At 36.0% G+C, this 21,442-nt stretch overlaps 1 protein-coding gene across 36 annotated transcripts in view; it reads left to right on the top strand.

Moving 5' to 3' along the window:
- The window catches only part of MYO9A (myosin IXA), a 290,205-nt gene that overhangs the window by 250,256 nt on the left and 18,507 nt on the right, over window positions 1-21,442 (top strand). For 32 of the 36 annotated variants that reach the window (XM_070576153.1, XM_070576189.1, XM_070576332.1 and 29 more), the window contains 6 exons: window positions 4,285-4,477; window positions 6,016-6,144; window positions 6,964-7,069; window positions 7,843-7,974; window positions 8,715-8,838; window positions 10,593-10,646. In XM_070576153.1, coding sequence (XP_070432254.1) covers window positions 4,285-4,477; window positions 6,016-6,144; window positions 6,964-7,069; window positions 7,843-7,974; window positions 8,715-8,838; window positions 10,593-10,646 — 738 coding nt within the window. The remainder of the gene's footprint in view (window positions 1-4,284; window positions 4,478-6,015; window positions 6,145-6,963; window positions 7,070-7,842; window positions 7,975-8,714; window positions 8,839-10,592; window positions 10,647-21,442) is intronic. The other 4 variants (XM_070576193.1, XM_070576343.1, XR_011527256.1 and 1 more) reach the window with 3 other exon arrangements.

Below are 21,442 nucleotides of genomic sequence, written 5' to 3' on the forward strand. Positions count from 1 at the left end.
AAACCCAAGACAATAGCAGGAAGATAATAAAGAGAAATAAATGAAATCAAAAGCATTTGTACAAGAGATAAAAATCTACAAAGCCAAACTTTAGCTCTTTGAGAAGATTAAAACAATGGATAAACTCTTGGGAAGAATGATCAATAAAAAGAATTTTTAAAAAACAGAAATTGTCATTCTGAGGAACAAAAATGCACATGTCACTGCAGATGTTGCATATATTAAAAGCAAAATAAGAGGCTATTACAGATAGATGGGTACTAATAAACTTGACAATTTAGATATAGGGCAAATTCACACAAAAACGTAACTTAGCTAACATAAGTCAAGAAAAAATAGAAAATCTGAAGAGTCAAATCTGTTAAAATAGAATCTGTAATTGAAAATCTTTCCACAAAGAAATCTCCAGGCCCAGATGGTTTTTCCATTGAATACTTCCCAGTATTTAAGGAAGAAACAACACCAGTCTTTTACAAACTCTGCCAGAAAATGGTAAAAGAGTGAATGCTTCATAACTTTTTTCCCCAAATTGGCTTATGAAGATAGTGAAAACTTGAAGTCAAGCATGAAAAAGATAGTACAGGGGCCAGCCCTGTGGCCAAGTGGTTAAGTTCACGGAATGCTCCGCTTTGGTGGTTCAGGGTTTTGCCGGTTTGGATCCTGGGCATGGACATGGCACTACTCGTCAAACCATGCTGAGGCGGCATCCCACATAGCACAACCAGAAGGACATACAAGTAGAATATACCACTATGTACTGGGGGGCTTTGGGGAGAAGAAGGAAAAAAAAAAAAGAAAAGAAGATTAGCAACAGATGTTAGCTCAGGTGCCAATCTTAAAAAAAAAAAAGATATTACAGTAAAGGAAAATTGCAGGTCAGTCTATATCATAAGCATTGATGTAAAAATCTTAAAATATTAATATATTAAATTTGTGCTAATGATAAAAAAATGTGAAAAAAATACCTTATGGTAAAGTTGTTTTTTATTCCATGAATGCAAAGTTGGTTTATCATTCAAAAGAATCAGTCGATATAATTCACCACGTTGAACAAATAAAGAAAAAAATGTAATTTCAATAAATCAGGAAAAGTATTAGATAAAATTCAAAACCCATGCATTATTCAAACAAGTAAACAAACAAAAAATAATCGACCACAGAGTGGAAGAAGATATATTTGCAATTCATCTGTCCATCTTGGATCTGCAGTATATCAAAAGCATCTACAAATTAGTAAGAAAGATGGTCAGCTCTATACAAAAATGAGCACATGACTTAAGCAAGCACTTCACAAACTACTCTTGACATTATTTGTCAGTATTTATCCAACCTGAACATAAGCATTTCTCATGACTCAGCAGTACCACTCCAAGTTATATACCCAATAGATCTGCATAGATATTTGTGCCAAGAGACGAATAAAGAACATTGATATCAGCGCTATTTGAAATATCCCCCAGCTCGAAGAAACCTAAATGTTCATCAGCGGTAGGATGAATAAATAAATTTTGGTTTATTTGTATAATGGAATACTATATAATAATGAGATTAAACTATTGGTACTCACAAATATAATGTTGAATGAAAGAAGTCATAAGCAAAAGAGGGCATTCTGTATTATTCCATTTAAATAAAGTTCAAAAATAGATGAAACTAACTTATGGTATACATGTTATATGATATTACTAATATAATTTTCAAAAGCAACTAAAACTAATTTATGGTGATAGCTAGCAAGTAAAGATAATTTATAGTGATAGAAGTACTGGTTGGTTGTGAAGGTTGAAACACATAGTGGCTGGGAGGGCTTTGAGGAGAATTTTATACTACTGGTTATATTCTATTTCTTGATTTGGGTCCTGGTAACAAGTGTGCATTTACTTTGTCAAAGTCTGTCAGGCTTAAACGTACGATTTGTGCACTTTTCTGTATGCATGTTATACTTCAATAAAATTTTATTTAAAGTATACAAGGAAGTTAATTTGGAGGAAAAATAACTATAAAAACATTTTTTTACAAGGAAAACTCGAGTTAAATTTTTTTCAGTTGAAAATAGTAAAATTAATTTTTACCTTAATTTCAAGAAATAGACTTTTTTAGCAAGTGTGCTTTAGATTAGTTGGTTTCAAATCAGACTATTTTAAAATTTTTGTTTAATACTCTCAAGTACTTTTTTGCTTTCACAGATCTTAACTATTAACATTTCTAATGCCGTAGGGATAGCCATAACATTTAAATAAACAGATTATATGTGTGCATCTGTGTGTCACAGTAATAGCAAGAAGTTTGGCTAAAGTTTATTTTTGTTTTAATCATTGCAGCAAACATTATTCTATTTCTTTAACAATTTATTGAACATTTGCCATATACCAGATACTATGCTATGTATGTTCATCTGTTAATCTTTACAATAAGCCTCTCAGATAGAAAGGTAATACTCCTGTTGCAAATATAAAGATAAAGTAACATAGCTATAACCTAGTTGTAAATATGAAGTAACCTAAATAGCCTAATTCATATAGTGATGATGCAAAATTTTAACTTGCATTCTCTAAATTTTTCAAGATTAATTGTCCTTCCAATTCAGACCTAGAAATACTTTTCAGAGATGTTGCTTTATAATAATTTAAGATAACTTAACATGCTTCAGAGTAGACATGCAGTTAATTCTCTTGAGAATTAAGTGCTGGAATTCAGAGTATATGTAGATGAATGACACATAATATAAAACTTAGGTCTGCTTCTACTTAAAATTCTCTGGTTGCTTCCCTTATCTGTCAGGACACGACGCAAATTCTGTAACTTAGTACTCAAAGCCCTTTATAATCTCTCTGTCTACCTTTTCCTCATTTTAGTTCAGCCATATCAGATTACTTTTAGTTTATTTTGCCCAACTTTGTAGTTGTGTGTTTTCTGTGCCTAAAAGGTTCTTTTCTTGCCTTCTTTACTTATGTATTATTTGCTTTTCAGCAGTTAGGTTAAGCATCAAGTCTTCTCAAGGTCATTGGTTGTTACCCAGCCCAATCTATAATATCTAATAAATCTTTACCCATCTCTACACACTACACACTCTATACTACTAATACTAGTAGACTAGTATTAGTCTACTAATACTACTAGACTAATACTACTAGTCTACACACTAATACTACTACTATTACTCTTAGGATAAGGACTATCTCTGATTTGATTTTGTTTCCCTGTTACCTAGCACGTAAATGACAAATGTATTGTTAGACTGGAAAGAGAAATTAGGATCAATTAAAGTAATATCTTCAATATTAGACTCAGGAATGTTTGTACCTTATTTTGGTATATGCTAATTAGCCACTGAAGGTTTTTGAGGATAATAAAGTAGATTATATATACTATATAATATATTAAAAAGGGAGAAAATGGATGTGGGGAAATTCATCAAGAAGCTGCTGGAGTAGTCCAAGTGGTCAGTGACGTAAGTTTGAACTAGGGTGATGGCACTGAGAACAGAAAAGAAAAAACAGTGTACTGATTCAGTGAAAGAACTTGGTACTGATTGGATCCAGGTTGAAGGAGAGAGTAGAGTGTACAGTGATGGGTTAGAGAGGGAGAATGGTGCAAGAGAAGGAAAGGACAAAAAAGATTTACAAAAAAGGTTTTAGTCTCAAGTAATACCTGGCATTTTTCTTTTCTGTGAATTATTTCAAATAATCTTAAGGATAAGCTGTTCTTTTGCAGTCACATACACTATAGTTAGTAAGGTATGATATTAGGTACACTATTGAAGTAAATAAAAAAGAGCTAAAACACTCATCATGGGCCAGTCTGTGTGTCTCTGCCTTTAGCTATGACATCAGTGTTCAGTTAAACTTCTCTAAAGTTTTCATAAACATCGAAGCACTCTTATGCTTCAGAAATTACTGACATCTCTAATTCATATCAAATTAGTAGATTTTTCGAATGCTATCTGGTAAATGTTTAGGATACAAAGTCTATTCCGCTTCTCTCTTGCCCAAATCCCACTTTACGTGAAGGGACGTTTAGCAGGAAAGGAAACAGTAGCCTGTTGCCACTGCCTCCATTCTCCACCCCATAATTTTGGGGGGAGATTCCTACTGGGAGAGGATTGAAACTAACATCTCACTTACTTATACTCTCAGCATTTACTGTAATTCACTTTCCCCTCAATTCTCATAACCGTGTTTATAAAACCTCAGAGAAATAAAAAGTAGTTCCTCTTAAAAAATTGGTTAAACGTGTTTAAAGATGGTTGAATGTATTTGGAACAAAAAATTATCTTCCATTTAGTATGATCCAGAGCTATCATCTCGACAGTTTGGGGTTGAACTGTCTCGTTTGACCAGTGAAGACCGAACTGTTCCTTTAGTGGTGGAAAAGCTCATAAACTACATTGAAATGCATGGACTGTACACAGAAGGTATTTACCGAAAGTCTGGTTCAACTAATAAAATCAAGGAGCTTCGTCAAGGTCTAGATACAGGTGAGATAGTGCCCTCCAAATCAAAACCAAGTACTTTTATTTAAATAGGTCATTTCATGCTCTTAATGTTTTCATCACATGTTGGTCCTTTTCTTGCAGCCAGAAGAATGCAATCAGTTTCTGTGGTGCTTGTTTATCATTTTGTAGCTTTCTAAAGAGTCTTTGTTTTTATGTGGTCAATTCAGCAAACATTTATTGAATGTGTCATTTGTGCAAGACCTTATTGGGTACTTCAGACAGATTTCATTTAATCTTTTTAAGAATCCAGTAAGATCACAGTATCTGAAATTTACAGAGGAGAAAATTTAGGTTCAGGGAAATTAAATAACGAGCAGTTGAGGATGATGCAGGGTACTGTGCTAATGTTTTTATACTAATCTTCGCAACAGTCCTATGAATTAGAGAGTATTACTCCAGTTTACAGATAAAGAAACTGAGGCCTACAGAGGATCTTGCCCAAAGACTCTCCATCAATAAGTGAACAAGCTGGGCTTTAACCCTAGATTTTCTGAATCCATAAACTGAACTATTGCCTATTAGTCTTTGTTATTCTGACTCCAAGTGGTGCTCTTTCCAACACATCTTCTTGCCTTCCTACATTGATGACATAGCTATTTAAACTGGTAATTAGTAGGTTGAACATGTGTTTGTGTAGAGTTCTAGCCTCAGTCCTGGAGTGTACCCAGGGGTTTAACTTTGACTTTGGTTTCATTCTCAACTTCTACTCTTTACCGCTATTGGGAAAGAATAGGTCCTTTTTAATCACACTTAGGTACAAAACTTGTCTCTGTGTTCCTAAGAACCTACCCACATGCTTTTTCTTTGTAGTTTTTTTTTAATGAACAAATTAATGAGAAAAGAATCAGTATGGAAATAATAACAGAAAATGCCTAGTAAAACTCAAGCAGAAGGTTCTGCCCACCAGAGACTCAGTCTACTCCAATTTAAAGGCAAATTGCCAACTTGTCTCTTGTACCTTAGGTCAGCACAAATGAAAAATCATTCATCCTGTGTCCTCCCGATCATCTCATCTGTATAACCTTAGGGAGTTTTTAAATGAAACAGAATAATATGTTTTCTTTACAGTTCCTAAGCTCAATTATTGCTGTCCTTTCATCTCTAACAATGACTTAAAATCAGCCTTACTATTACAAAATGCTCTCTGGATCTTTTTTCCATTTGCCATCCAAAGCATTGCTACTCAAAGTGTGGTTCCCACACTAATCCACAAGATAAGTACAGAAATTGAGAGCAAGCATTTAGAAACATTTATAGCAGTTTAACAGTGCATTGACATGAAAAAACGTGATCTTTTATTTTACACATCTGTCAGTCCACAACAGATTTGGAAAACAAAGAAAAACAGTTCCTTTACCACAGTTAGAAGAACTGCTGCCAAGCATGAAATTAGATTGTAGAAGATCTAAGTTAGTTTAAGAACATGTAGGCTTCTTTTGGTGATGATAGTTTGTAAAGTGAATTATTTGAATCTTTTTTGCATGTTTTGGCCTTGTTGTCTAACTCTTGTCTCTAAATAGATGCTGAGAGCGTAAACCTAGATGACTATAACATACATGTCATTGCAAGTGTATTCAAACAATGGCTTCGGGATTTGCCCAATCCACTCATGACCTTTGAACTCTATGAGGAATTTCTTCGAGCTATGGGTAAGTACAGGCTTCCTGGTTTCAGGGGAGGCCTCACTTAGGAAAGGAATGCCATCTTCATTATAGATTATTTGGCCATCCTCTTGTGATTTAGTCTTTATAGATCCAAAACCAAAAGTAAGCTTCTGACAGTCAACACAAAACTGCCAGTGTATACTCACCTATTCAAATGTTGACTTTCTTTAGAGACTCATTAAAATGTCAGTGTCCTGAAAGATTTGTAAGTCACTTAGTTGCTTCTCACAAAGGGATTAAAAGACTAAGGTTATAAACAAATTAAAAGATGAAGAGATTTGAGGGTTGGCTTATGTTCATTTAAATTGTGAATCTAGGCAAGACCTCTATGTAAAGCTAGCTATTTTATGCCAGGCCTAACAGGTTGTGAATTTAGTTTTTCAGTGCTCCTGATGTGTAAGGTATTGATGAACGCTTCCCTTGAAGTGTTTAGGCCCTGAGGCATGACTCTTCAAATTCCCATAAGACTGATTTATAAAATCTATGGCAATTGATTAATTTTAATGGAGAATCAGTCTGCCACAAAATGCCTGAAAAACTACGACATCTCTTTCCCCTTGCTGTAATCAAGGACTACTGCAATATAGGTTAAAACTCAGGAGACTGTTTAGTGAATATAGAACTCAAGCAAAGGGAGGTTAGTGGTAATGGTGAGTTGCTCTTCTGCCATACAGGTACATCTGCCTCTCCTAAAACTGTAAGACTCTAGAGCCAGTCTCCCCGCTACCTGGTGTCTGTCCAGGAGGAAGATGTAGCATATGAGAGGGGGTATTCAGTCTTATTTGCTGCTCTTACTGTTTTTAGGCCTTCAGGAGAGGAAAGAGACAATCCGTGGTGTATACTCTGTGATTGACCAGCTCTCCCGAACTCATCTCAATACACTGGAACGCCTCATCTTTCATTTAGTCAGGTAACTTCAAGAAGCAAGGGAATGTTTAAGAGTTTCTCTTGGATTCTTTTAAATAAATGAAGGGCTCCTCCATTTGGAAAACTGACAGATATATTTTTTTCTCTTGTTTATAAAGTCAAGCCTTAAACAGATGGTTACAGTTTCTTGGAGCAGAAAGCCTCAGCTGATTTAGACTACATGGCAGGTGCTTCTCTATTCTATTTGAGCCATGTGTCAGCTTCAGCCTCGTGGTGGCACTCTATAGTCTTGCATGTTATCTAACCCCTAAACTAGAAAGGATGTATATCTGTTGACATAACCTAATTCATAGTAAGTGGGTTCAGATGGTGCTCAGGAATGGACTGACCAAAGAGACTTCAGGAATAGTCTCTCTTCACCTGAGTGTAAATATAAGCAGTAGTTGGGAAAGATTCCATCTTTCTTTTTGGATAAATACCTTATATGACCATCTGAAAATGCCTTAAAGTCTCTTCTCCATTCTTCAGATGTGTTCATCTAGTGATGGTGACCTTGGGCAGAGGGTCACAAATTTCCCTTGGTAAGCTATCTGCTGGTCTACATTGCTTCAAGGAAGGACCAGAGTGAAAGTGCATTTTCCAGAGGCAAAAGAACAGCTTTGGGAAAAGTCTACAGTGTTTCCCTTCAACTGATGTGACTCTCCTTCCACTACTATGCAGTTGATGTCATACATCTTTTTTCTCTCATCTTTTCTGTGTACCTCCCTACTATTTTTGCTTTTATTGTGGTTTCACTTGGGTTTTTTTGTACCTTAGGATTGCTCTACAGGAAGATAGTAATCGAATGTCTGCTAATGCTTTAGCCATTGTGTTTGCGCCCTGCATTCTCCGCTGCCCTGACACCATTGACCCGCTACAAAGTGTGCAGGACATCAGTAAGACTACCACGTAAGGCCAGTCACTATCACCTGTGCAAAACCCTGGGGACTTCTGAGTTGCTGTAGTCACTTTATCCAGATATAAAATTTAGTGAATGGTTTCATAAGTTCAGATGTTTTTAAGAAGGCAGCTAGACACCATTGGATTGTCTTATGCTGAAGATGAAAAATTTTTTTAGATTCTGTTCACCTGAGCATCATTTGTTTTGAAGGGTCTTATTTTTTAAATTTGACTTTTCTTTAAGAATGCTTATAGTTTCTAAACACATTTTAAAATTCCATTTTACCAAATTACATACACTTTGTATCATCCTGTAATCTAGTCTAACTATGGTATTATGGCTCTGAATCCCTTTGGTCTTAATACTTCAATATTCTTGTATTTCACCTTGGCCTTTTTTCATGGGCCTCTGCTTTCCTTCTAGAGTGGTGGTTCTTAACCTTGACTGCAAAAAGAGCTTGGAAAAAAACTAGTGTTTGTGTCCTATCCCCAGAGAGTCTGATTTATTTGGTCTGGGGTATGGCCTGGGCACTGGGACTTATAACCACTTCTCAGATGAATACTAAAGTGCAGCCAATGTTGTAAATCGCCTTTCTAAACCCTATCTCTGAGCTCGTAAAATAAGGGATGTTGATTTTTCTTTTATCCTCCAACCATCTACCACACTTAGCTAAAAAACATTCTGGGGGTACTACACTTTCTTTGATTTACTTCAGCTCCTAAGGGTTTTCTCTTTCCTTCTGTTTCAGCTGTGTGGAGCTAATTGTTGTGGAACAAATGAATAAATATAAGGCTCGTCTCAAAGACATCAGTAGCCTGGAATTTGCTGAGAATAAGGCAAAGACCAGGCTATCACTGATTCGTAGATCAATGGTAAGATGCAAGACATATAATCATAGGGGAAAATGGGAGCCCTCATGGGATTTTAAGTGTGCATTTATGGTGTAGAGAGAAGTTATTCTTTGAATGTTTTTCACATGGAACAAGTGAAAAAAAAATCACCTCATCTCAGAGTACTATGGATGTCTCATGTTTGATCTTTTAGCTGTCTTTAATTATATGTATGGAATATACGCAGTTAAATGTGCAGAATTTTTTAAATCAAGTGTTCAGATTGGGGCCAGCCCCATGGCCGAGTGGTTACGTTTGTGAGCTCCACTTCGGTGGCCCAGGGTTTCACCGGTTCGGATCCTAGGTACTACATGGCACCGCTCATCAGGCCATGCTGAGGTGGCATCCTACACAGCACAACCAGAGGCGCTCACAACTAGAATATACAACTCTGTACTGGGGGGCTTTGGGGAGAAGAAGAAAAGAAAATGTTTGGATAAAGTGGTGGTGGTTTAATAATCTGCCCTGTTTTCTTTTTCTGTCCTTTCTCTGAAAACTTAACCTGTTCTTACTTTTTTCGCTACTTCCTTCCGCCATCTGTTCCCATGCATAACCATGTCACTTTTGGTCCTGCCAATACTCCTGGGATATAGAGAACTTAATCATTTGCAAGAATGTGATTCATAAGGAAATGGGATTCCATCTATGAGTCTACTATTATCAAATAAAGATTTCTTTCAGTGTTTATTGTTAGGTTTTGAGAAAAGCCTTGCAAAAAATAATTTATCTCCTCCATTTGCCCCCTTTTCTGTTTAATATCTTCCTTTGTAACCAGTGACCTGTAAATAGATAACTCCAGTTCCCACTGACCAATAATCAAGAGGGTCTGGGTAGCTGGAAAACTGCTACATTAAAGTTTAATTATTGCCCATTTGCTACTCTTACCCTCAATTGTAAAACAAAATTATAGTGATGAACGCCCACTCAGATCCCCCAGAAAATCTCAAAAAAGAAGCAAGCTTCCCTGTCATCATGCCCATGCTATTCCAGGGGCCCAGCAATACTTCTTCCGTATCTTCATAGTTTATACTTAGATTATCATTAAAGTAACTGTCTTCCTTCACTGTTTAAACAGCCTGGCACATGCCAAGTGCTCAACAAATGTTTGCTGATTAAGTTAGTGAAGGGTCTTCTCTAAAAACAAATATAAACATAGACTTTTTCCAGGCAGTAAAGATTAAATAAATCTCATCATAGGATACCGTCTAAATCTTTTCCCCAGAAAATGGAAATAGAAACCACATTTAAAAGTGAATCTCGGAGGCCAGCCCCGTAGCCAAGTGGTTAAGTTCGCGCGCTCCGCTTTGGCAGCCCAGAGTTTCACCAGTTCAGATCCTTGGTGCAGACGTGGCACCCTCATCGGGCCATGCTGGGGCTCCATCCCACATGCCGCAACTAGAAGGACCCACAACTCAAAATATACAACTATGTACTGGGGGGCTTCAGGGAGATAAAGGAAAAATAAAATCTTTAAACGTGAGTCTCTTTTTGTAGTGTGAATTCTCAGTTCTGAGAGGCCCCAATTTAGCAGTGCCCATCCAGGGAGGAAGGGAAGAGACCTTTTGCTTATATAAAGCTTCTTTTCAAAGCAGCTAGACAAGCTGTGCTTTTTTTTGCTGATGCTGCAGAAGGTGGATACATTCAGTCCATTAACAGACTAAACCTTCTCTTTTAATGTGGCAATGACATGTAAATTCTAACCTTCTGCTTTCCTTTTCATGTCCTTCCTAATCCAGAAACCTGTACTAATTGCAGTTAGATTTATGAGCATTACCCGCAATTCAGTCTCGGTATGTATTAATATTGCAATGTGTCACAGCCACTTTTTGTTATTGTCTCTCATCCATCCAGGAGTTGTTCTGCTCTGTCTGTCATCCATGCCTGTCCACGCTTCATGTGCAGCCCCAATTCAGGTTCCGCTTCCTGACTGGCCTTCACTTGCGTTTCTCTTACTCTCTTTTTTTAGAAGCTTTATTTTCCTTCCTTTGTATCATGCAGTTGAATGATGTCCATTTACAATATACTGGTTTTTCCTCTGTCAGATAAGCCTCTTTGTGATTTCTTCTTTGGTTGGATCATTAAAAAGTGAACGTTGAAAGCATTGAGGTATCAAATTAATTTCTGCTCTATGAGCTTTGTTCCCATCAATTTCCTCCACTTTATTACTTAAAATATTTATTTCTGCTTTCAGCATCCTCCATTATTAGTAATGCTTGTTTGTCCATTCATATCTGTGACTTTGATAGTGTCTTCCCAGATGTGAAAGTGTGGCTCTTATCTGCTTAACATTTTTCAGGTAGAGTAGCAAATAGTAGTGAGCAAATTGACAGACTGGTTCTAAACTTAAAATCATAGTATAATAGAACTCATCCCAGGATTTCATTGATTATACAAAAAAGGAATAGAGAGATGGAAAGCTAACGCCAATATATATGGAAACTAATTTCAGAGACTATCCATCTATGTGTAACCAGTTCATTGAGGATGCCAGTTTGTTGGGTTATAAATACAAATCAGTTTTGCTTTTTTATCTGATAACTGCCTCCCAACTCTACCATGTCAAAGTCCCCTTGCCTACTGGCTGTCAACTACCTTAACAGCATCTTGTCACTATGCTGTAATTTTCAAATACTCTAGTCTCATTCCAGTGTTTAAGACTTAGTTCTTTTCACATTATAACTTCAGTCACAGGCTTGAGGCAGTACTCTTGTCGCTTTCTCCCAGGATAGACTAGACTTTAATCTGAGGCTGAGAACTTTGGGGGTGAGTGAGTAGGTTCTTTTTGTCACACACTTCTGCTCTCCCTCTTTCTTGTGCTTTTTCTTTTTCTGGTGTTGAACCTGGGAGGAGTGATAGGAGTGGCAGAATTCTACATAATATCCCAGTGTTGAGGGCCAGTCCTTTTTCTTGATTGTTCAGTGTTATTATTCAAGCTCATTATCAATAGGCTAAATAAAGATGAATGGTAGTTCCAGTTTATCCTGCCAACAGTGAGGTCAATCCTATCCCATTTCCAATCCTATCCTAGTTCCATAGGCATTGGCAACCCCTTGCAAGATTTGGTTATATCTTCTGGCCAAACCTGATTGATGGCATTCACACCATGTGACCCTGATATGTATATCTTTTTTTGCCTGAAGACTTTACCCAATCAGATCTACCGCCCATGGCCAATTCTAGGGCCTGCAGGCGCGTTAGGGGAAAAGGTTACATTTTTCATACCTCTTGGGAACCAAGAACTCAAGGTGGCAATAGTCTTAGCCTACTTTTCTACCTGACACTTCCCCACCACACTCTCTCCCCATTTCCCTTTCCCTGTGCATATAATAGAGAGGCAAATCAATAGGCCTTTTGCCTACACAAATAATCAAACAGGGAATGCAGTACCAGTCTGCATTTCTTTTAGATGGCCTCTAACTTTGATTCTTATCCTCTAGATTCAGATGTGACACTACTATTTTCCCCAGTCAGGGAAGGGAATATCCTCTTTTCATAAATTCTACGTTCCCTTCAAAGTCCAGTAGCCCCCTTTTTCTTTTCTGCCTTTTTAGATTTACATTGAAGGAAGGTGTTACAATATTGATGATAAGACTGGTTCAATAAACTGGTGCCTCTTGGTAAGCCCTGAGAGAAGAGGCTGGTACGAAGTTCTGTTGGCTCTTTGAAGCTAAAGGAAGGAGTACTTAATTATTCTCAGCTTTGGGTCTTAGCCACAACTTTGGGACAGGAAGAAAAATCCCACTTAACATCCTCTTGCATATACATTTAGCTGTACACCGAGTCTTAAGAACAAGACTATATCTAGGACCTATTCAGTATTCAGTAAGCATTTATGGAAGTAAATCTAAGAATTGAATCTAGGTAAGATAGCAGTGAGTTTTTAGGATATCCACTACAAATAGACTAATCAAAGTCAATAGTGTTCATGTATTCATAAATGAAAAAATTTCTCTTTCATAATTAAATATAATAGTGACTTTTTTGAAAAGAAGGATTAACTACATTTATGAAAAGTATATTGTACTGTTGCCAATGTGAAAAGTCATTTGAGTTGGATGTTGAAAGATGAGTAGTAATTTAACACATAGGGAGGGGAAAGACAATTCCAGAGGCAAGGAGGCATGAAACAGCAATCCAGGAATAATAGCTGCTTTGAGTAGCTAAAGCTAGGGCAGGCAGTGTGGAAATGGCAGAAGAATTTGGAAAGGTAGATTGGAACCAGATGTGCAAGATTAGGAATTTTGAATTTCCTGCTTTGAAGCATTAGGGAGCTATGGAAAGGTTTTTAAATAGGGGAATGTCACCAACAGTGTCTTTTAGAAGATAACTGGTAGCATTCTGAAGAATGGATTAGAGATGGGTAAGACTGGCAGCCATGTATCAATTAGGAGACTCTTGACTTGTAAATAATCATGTTTGTCATCGCTAAAATAAGTTGAATCCTGGTCATTTTATTTTGAAATGACTTTGAAAATCTCTGTTTCTACTACCATGTGAAAAGTGGTAATTAGATTTAGGGAGCATAATCTTTGACTAGGCTACTTCCAGACTAGGATTTCAGAACATGTTACGCTTACAGTCCATCCAGTTATGCCTTTTCTATAACAAATGGTTTTTGTTATTTATTTATGCTGTAATTCCAAACATAAATAGGGATTTAGCACTAATTAGCTAATATAATATGAAGAATATAATTTGAAATATGTTTTACTAATCTATAAAACCCTCACAAATAATCCTCTTTGAAAGATATTACACACGAAGGTTTCCACAGCCAAACAAAGTTTGGGATATAATGCGTAGCACTTTCAAAACTTTGACCATGGAGTGCTTTTCTTCATAATGTATTAAGTTGAACAGGGTTCTAAGCAAGGCATTTTTAAAACAACATTTTAATTTTTAATACTATTCAAATATCAGTTGCTACTTTATTTACTTAGTTGGAATTTTAAAATTACTCTAAGTCTTTTCATGGTTTTTCTGCTATGCTTATAGGGGTTGGCAGTACTTGGGAATTTTGTATCTTCTAGGCTTATTAAAGAACTTCCTTGCATGTCTCTGTTAGAAATTGGCATACGTGCAATTCTAAATTAATGTGGATAAGTAGATCTGTGGGGTTAAGCTTTGCAATTGACTACACCAAAAGAAGCAAGAAATGCCTCTCCAAAAGTTAAGAATTAATAGTTGGAAAGCCAAGAATCATTTGAAAAGTGACAGCTCTAAAGAGCTCCAAAGGAAAGAGATATTTCAAGTGTGGACTTATCTGACTCTAGCAAAGGGTACTGTCATTTCCTTACCTTTGTGCATGGTATCTAAATCTACTATTCACATTCAGGTGACTTGAGGTAATAAGAATCAGATTCAAAGAATGAAGATTCTCTCAGAATATAGAACCATTCTTACTGTTTCTGGTACTGACTAGCACGTATTTTTGTAGTGTTATCTTTCTTTTAAGATATAATTGACATACAGCATTGTGTTAGTTGTAGACGTACAACATAATGATTTGATACATGCATATATTGCAAAATGGTTACCACAATAAGTTTAGTTAACATCCATCACTACACGTAGTTACAATTTTTTGTGTGTGATGAGAACTCGTAGTGTTATCTTTGATGCCACCACTACCAGAAGACCCCCACACTTTCTATTTCTCCCTACCCCTCTTCCAGAGATCATTATGGGATGCAGGAGGCATTACTTGAAGATCTGCATGCAGGGCCCGTGGTGAGGAGGATTAGGCACAGGACCTTTTTGGGAGAGTAGACAAAAGGAGAACAGTATTTGTGTTCTTTTTTGTGTATTTGTGAAAGAAGCATCTCTTTCAAAGCCTTGGAATCTTCTTATTCTCTCAGATGGGGACAAACAGGAAGAAAAATTATGTAGGGAATTCTTATAGATAGAATTCCATAGGAGTGTAATAACTACAGTATTATCTGGCAAGAGAACTTGACTCTTTTCAGGAGACCTGAAAAATTAGGTTTGGGGAGTGAAAGGCAGAAGTTAGGAAGTAAGAAAATATAAAGATGACTGTGGTTTGGAGACGATTGGATTATAAGTGAGAGAAGAAAAGGTGAAGAGTTTACAAACGGTAGAGTGATCCAGGCTGTTTGTATGTTTAGAGAATAAAAGGTACAGAATGCTAGAGAGGAATGAATGATGTTGGCTTCCTATGTAATTTTTGCTGCTAGAAGGAGTTTACCTACAGGTGTACCATTTATATTCTAAAAATTGATTGTTAAATAGTCTCAGTTTACTCTTGTATCTCCTTTTTTAAAAAAATTCAGATTTGAAGCTTCATACTAGCCCTTTTTGCATAATGTACTTAATACTTTTTAGAGAGACTTTTCTAATTTCTCACAGAACTTGAAATTGAAAGATAAACTATTATATATTTATTTTCAAATCATTGGAATTATTTCTTTACCTTATATACTGTCTTTTAAAATTAGCCATTTGATAAATCTAAGATCTTTTTCTACATTAAAGACACATTCACATAATTGTTTTATGTTAATTGTGGAAAATTTTGAACAGTAGGGTAAAGTGTAAAAAGCGTGAAGAAAATCATGATTGTCTATTAATATTTTAGAATATTTATAGTTGTCTTGAACTTTTTCCTTACGTGTATTTAATGAAGTTATGACAATACTATAGTATTCATAGTTTTATGTTTCTTTTATTATTTTTGGAAGGTTTTTGTAGAGATAAAATATTAGTTCAATTCAGAATCATAAATTCATTTAATATTTTTAAACTTCTACAATTTTACTAAGTAAAAATGAGACTGCTTTCAATATGTTTCTTTAGAGGTACTTCTCTTTGTAGACTACACCTTAGACACATCTTTTTTTCGTTCCCATTCTCTTCTGCAGATGAGACTTGTCCCCCTAACCCCACTTATTCATTCAGTTTCATTTATTCTCATTTATTTTTTTCAACAAAAATGTAATAGTTCTGCCATGTTTCAAACACCATGCTAGGTGCTGGAGGTATAGAAATGACAAGATCTCTGCCTTGAATAAATTAAGTCTATTAAACAAAGATGTAAATAATTGCAGTTCAGTTTACTAAGTCTCATTTTGTCCGTGCAAAAAGCTATAGGAAGATAGAGAGCTGGATGACTAGTACCACCTGAGAAAGTTGAATAAACGTCAGTGGCTAGAATGCAAGATTTCTTGGTAAGAATGAAGGAAGGGAAGAGTGATAAGATATAATGAGTAAGTAAGGTTTTGGGTTCTTAAATTCCAGAATCAGTAGTTTCGATTTGATCCTTTTAGGCCTTCAGAGGCCATCAAAGGTTTTTAAGCCAGGGGATAATATTACCAAATGTTTATTACCAAAGACTTCCAAACCTTCTTAGGGAAAAGCAATAGGTTTACTCAAGTGTATCTTCGACTATTAGGTATACATGGGATAGCCTAAGGTCGTTAGCTGTTTTCATGATCCTACATAACAAAACACGCCAAAACTCATTGACTTAATACAACAAGCATGTATTTATCACTTACACATCTGTGAGGTGGCTGGGTTCAGCTGATTTACGGTAGGCTGCAGGTTGCTCTGTTCGACACATCTCTTATTATTCTTGAACCAGTAAACTATCTGGGATATGTTTTTCTCGTGACAATGTCTGCATCACATGAATTGGTAAGATCAGCTGTGCATGTTTCTGCTCCCATAATGTCTGCTCGTATCCAGCTGGCCAGAGTAAATCAAGGAGTGGGGAATAGGCTTTACCTACCCTGAGGCTATGGCAGGGTATAGATGTTTCTATTACAGAAGATTAAAGAATTAGAACCAGTATTTTAGTTTATCGTAGTCTTTGGTATTTCTCACAAGACCAGGAAGATAGCTCAGGAACATGTTTCTTTACAAAGAAAGCAGATTTTTTCCCTCAGACCTCCCCTAAAATAACTTAATCCTTCCTTCATTTGACATGTCTACTCAGCATCTGCTCATGATCCAAAGCTGAGTTTCCTTCTTCATAGAATGTTGGCCTTGTAGATGAAAAGGAGCCTGCCTCAGTTCTGCTTTCTAAAAGGGATAGCTCGTAGCTCTTATAAAAATGCCATTAAGAGATTCAAACTCATTTCTGTTGAAACGGGCTTAGGGAGCTGTGGTATCTGGAGTGAGGGAAGATTTCTCATCTGCTATGGTCGATATACTTCTGATCTTGATTGCTCAGATAATTTTGAATACTCTTTGGTCCTACAGCCAAAATGAATAATTTTTAGTTTCTTACAGTTTAGTTGCAATATGGAATGTGAAGCCATATCAATTAACATTTCGTATTCTGTGACATTAAAATCTCTTGGTTATTTTGCACTTTGGAAAGATCTTTTACTCGTATAGGGCTTCATAATGTCATAAGTGGGTCATTTGGAAAATATTGGTTCACTGAGTTATGCAGGTATTTTAAATGTTGTTTCAGTATATAATACCAAAAATCACATTCATTAATATCGCCACCAGTCTCTTCAGAAAATCTTTAAGTATTGGGCAGCTGTCAAACTCACCGGGCAGTTCAAGTATTCTAAAATTCTGATATTTGTTTTTAAGCTTGAAGTTTTATCATTGACAACAAATATTGTCATATGTTGCACTTGAAATAGTGGGCTCCCTTCATACATTTTTAAAGAAAATGTCTGCCATTTACCCAAGTATGCTGGCTCACTGCATTGCACAGAAATATTTGGTGAGGATAATTTCTTTTCATGTGCAAGACGTAAATGCACACAAACACTTAACTGGCTGTGTTTAAAGTGCTTACTAATCCTCATTATCTGGTGAACCATAACAACAAGCATTGGGATTTTTGAACGAGCCGGCTTACCTAATTATAACATTATGCAAAACAGTCTCCTAGAAAACCTTCGATATAAGGACCTCTCCTTACCAGGAAAGCAGACTCCTTAGCAAGTGGTCTGATAGTTCAATTCCTTGCTTCCTATTTTTTTGACTTAACAAAAGACACTCAATAGTGATCTCCCATCTTGGCCCAATGTGCTATTTTGGAGTAAAATTTTTTCATTAAGATTCTGAGATCTGTGCTATAGCTAATTATATACAGTCCTATCTAGGTGGTATTCAGTTTCTCCTTCTTATATATTCAATTCATGGAGAAACCCCTGTTACCTATACTTTCCTTGGATCTTCATAAAGTATCATGACTCTCTGGTGATGTCTTTCCTTACTTAGTCATCAGATTTTTTAAGGGTAGTGCAATCCATTCATTTATCACCACCACAAGTATCTCTCTAACTTCATCTATCTTCAGTTGTTTGGGCTTACTCTGACTCATAGTATTAAGCTTCTTTGTGCCCCGTTGATCATGCCTTGCCATTTCTTCCTGTAACCTTTCTCTGTCATGAGCCTCATAGCATTTTCAAGAGAAATCAAAACTCTCCTCATAAGCCTTATTCATTGTAACACTTTTGGTGTAATTCTACTCATATTGTTATCTCTTTAAGCCTTAGGAGAAAATGGAAGTGTTGGGCCCAACTGAGGATGACCTCAAAGAGGGTATCTTCACTTGGATCTTCCCCATTAAAGCATTTGGTTCCCAATATTTTGTTACAGTAGGGAAGCCTATTACAGACAAGTCTCACAGAATACTAGGGAAGCCCGTTATAGACTGATCTCACAGAATTCTGACCCAAAGCAGATAGTAAAGGATCTCTCTTTCAGAATATCATTCTTAGAAGAAGTAGACATAGAATCATTTATAGCCTTCCTCAGACAAAGGATGGCAAGTCTACATGACTAAATGACTGAATTTGTGGGTATTGGAAAAAATGTTCTAAAAGGAGGGAGGGAGGGATCAGACAGTACTGTGCACTGTGTGGTGAGAGTACTAAGGAAGAAGTACTTAATTCTGCCTGAGAGTACTGGGAAGGGCTGTAGAGGAAGTGACATGTGAGCTAGATCTTAAGGGGTGAGTCAGAACTAACCAGTTGGAGAAAGGCATGTTGATACAAAGAATGTGTATAAGGTTTAATTCTTGAAAAAGCTGTGTAATTAAGAACTGCTAGAAACTTGGATATGTAAGTGTGCAGAAGAGAGGCCTTACAAGTTAAAACCAAAATAGGCTTTGTTTTGAAGCATGCTGAGACATTAGCACTATGGGGCCATGAGGGTGAACCAGGACTTACAAAGTCTCATGGATAATTTAGCACTTAATGTAAGTTTGGTGCTTTATATCTTACTTTTATATTTATGATAGGGAATGGGAGCTAATGTTAGTTATTATTTTTCAGCCATAGTATTAAAATTTCCTCCTACATCTCCTTCAAAGTTCACAGTAAGTGTAGCTAAAGAGCATCCTAAGATTTCAGGGCAATCTGTCTATTGGGGTGGAATGTGAATTTTATTTTTAACCACAGAATGTCTTCATTTTTAGGGAATAATTGATACCAGAAAAAGATTGTTTAAAGTGAATATACTTAAATAACACAATTAATGATTGATCTAATGTGTGTATACATGTAATTCTGTACCCACAAAGAGAAAATGTATACTTTTTTTGGCTGCCCATTGAATATTTTCAAAATTAGGCTGCAACACTTCAGTGACATTGGTGATGTTGTAGTTCTTAATCTGGGCAGTGGCTGTACAGGTGTTTGTTTTATTATTTTTGAAACTGTAATTGTAAGTTTTATATTATCTTTAGTTATAAAATATATCATAATAAAAATTAATTAAATAATAAGAAGTCTGGGGGAAAAATCAAGCCACAAGAAAAACCTCAAAGGCAAAGAAGAAAACTAAACTGAAATCATTGAGTAATTTTAAAATTAGAATAAAAACGCTATATATCTGAGTCTATGGGATGTAAAGCTAAAGCAGTGTTCAGAGAAAATTTTATTGCCTTAAAAACTTAAAAACAAGAAAAATGAAAATAAACATCTAAATCCAGAAGTTAGAAATAGAACAATAAAATAAACTTAAGGAGAGCAGAAGAAAGGTAATAATGAAAGTAAAAGAAGGAAATAAATTAGAAAAAAATGGTGAAACTAATAAATTAAAAATTGATTCTTTGAAAAACAAATCATTAGCTAATCTAATTAAAGTGGAGTAGGTGCAAAGTCACAAATAAGAAATAAGGAAGGAATTATCGTGGATAACAGTGAAAATTAAGAGTCATGTAAAAAACTACTGTTGTGTTAGTTATCTATTGCTGTGTAACAAATTACTCTAAAACTTAATAACTTAAAACAACAATAAACATTTATTATCTCATACATATATTTTTGTGGGTCAGGAATTCAGGAGCAGCTTATCTGGGTGGTTCTGGCAGGGTCTCTCATGAGCTTGTAGTCAAAATGTCAGCCAGGGCTGCAGTTATTTGAAGGCTTGACTGGGGCTATAGGATTTGCTTTCAAGATATCTTATTCAAATTGCTAGCTTATTGGTGCTTACTGTTGGCAGGCCTCAGTTCTTCACCATGTAAACCTCTCCATAGGGCTACTTGAGTGTCCGAGTAACTTTTTCCAGAGCAAATGATCCAAGGGAGAGCTAAGTGGAAGCCCACAATGTCTTTTATACCCTAGCCTCAAAAGTTATACTCTGTCATCTCTACAGTAATCACACAGATCAGCCCTATTCGGTGTGGAAGGGACTCCACAAGGACGTGAATACCAAGAGATTAGAATGATCAGGAGTCATCTTGAAGGATAGCTACTGCATCTTCATTCAACTCTGAAATAAGTCTCAAAATGGAAAGTTTTCTAGGAAAATATACTTTACCAAAACTACATCTAAAAAAAAGACTATCAACAGACCAATTACCAGAGATAGAGAAAGTTGTCTGAGAGTTTCCTCCTATAAAAACACCAGACATTTACAGTTTCACAGAGGAATTTTACCAACCTTTAAAGACAGTTGCAATACAATTTAAGCTGTTCCAGAGTGGAGAGGGAAAAGGTCTATTTTTTATGAAAAGAGTATAACACTGATACTCACCCCCACAAAAAAGAAAAACTGATAAAAAATGCACACAAAAGTATTAAAGGCAGCAGAGTACAGGATGGCCTCTGGACTAGACTTTTGCGTTCAAATCCAAGCACCCGTTTACTAGCTATTGTGACGTGAGCAAGTCATTTAATCTCCATGTCTCTGTTTTCTCATCTATAAATTGCAGTTAATAGTACCCAACTCACAGGATTATATGAGTTAATATTTCTAAAGCCATAAGAACAGCACTTGATACATTGAGAGAGGGAGATATACACACACACACATACACATATGTCAATAAAACACTTGATATATAAATTCAGAACTGCCTCATCTATGAATATTAATCCAAAAATCCAAAGTTAAAATATTAGCAAGCACAGTTCAGTAGGCCATAAACATAAACCTTGACCAAGTGAGATTTAACCTAGGAATGAAAGCATGATTCCATATTAGAGATCTGTTAAGATAATTCACCATGTTAATTGGTCTTTGGGGGAAAAAATCACATCCTCATTGATATTTAAAAGGCATTTGATATAATTACATAAGTATTATTTTTAAGAATTCTTATTAAAATAGGAATATATCTATAATTCCTTAGCATGATAAAGTATATCTGTCT

The sequence above is a fragment of the Equus przewalskii genome, chromosome 1 (assembly GCF_037783145.1).
Source record: "Equus przewalskii isolate Varuska chromosome 1, EquPr2, whole genome shotgun sequence".
In the NCBI taxonomy this organism is placed as follows: Eukaryota; Metazoa; Chordata; class Mammalia; order Perissodactyla; family Equidae; genus Equus; species Equus przewalskii.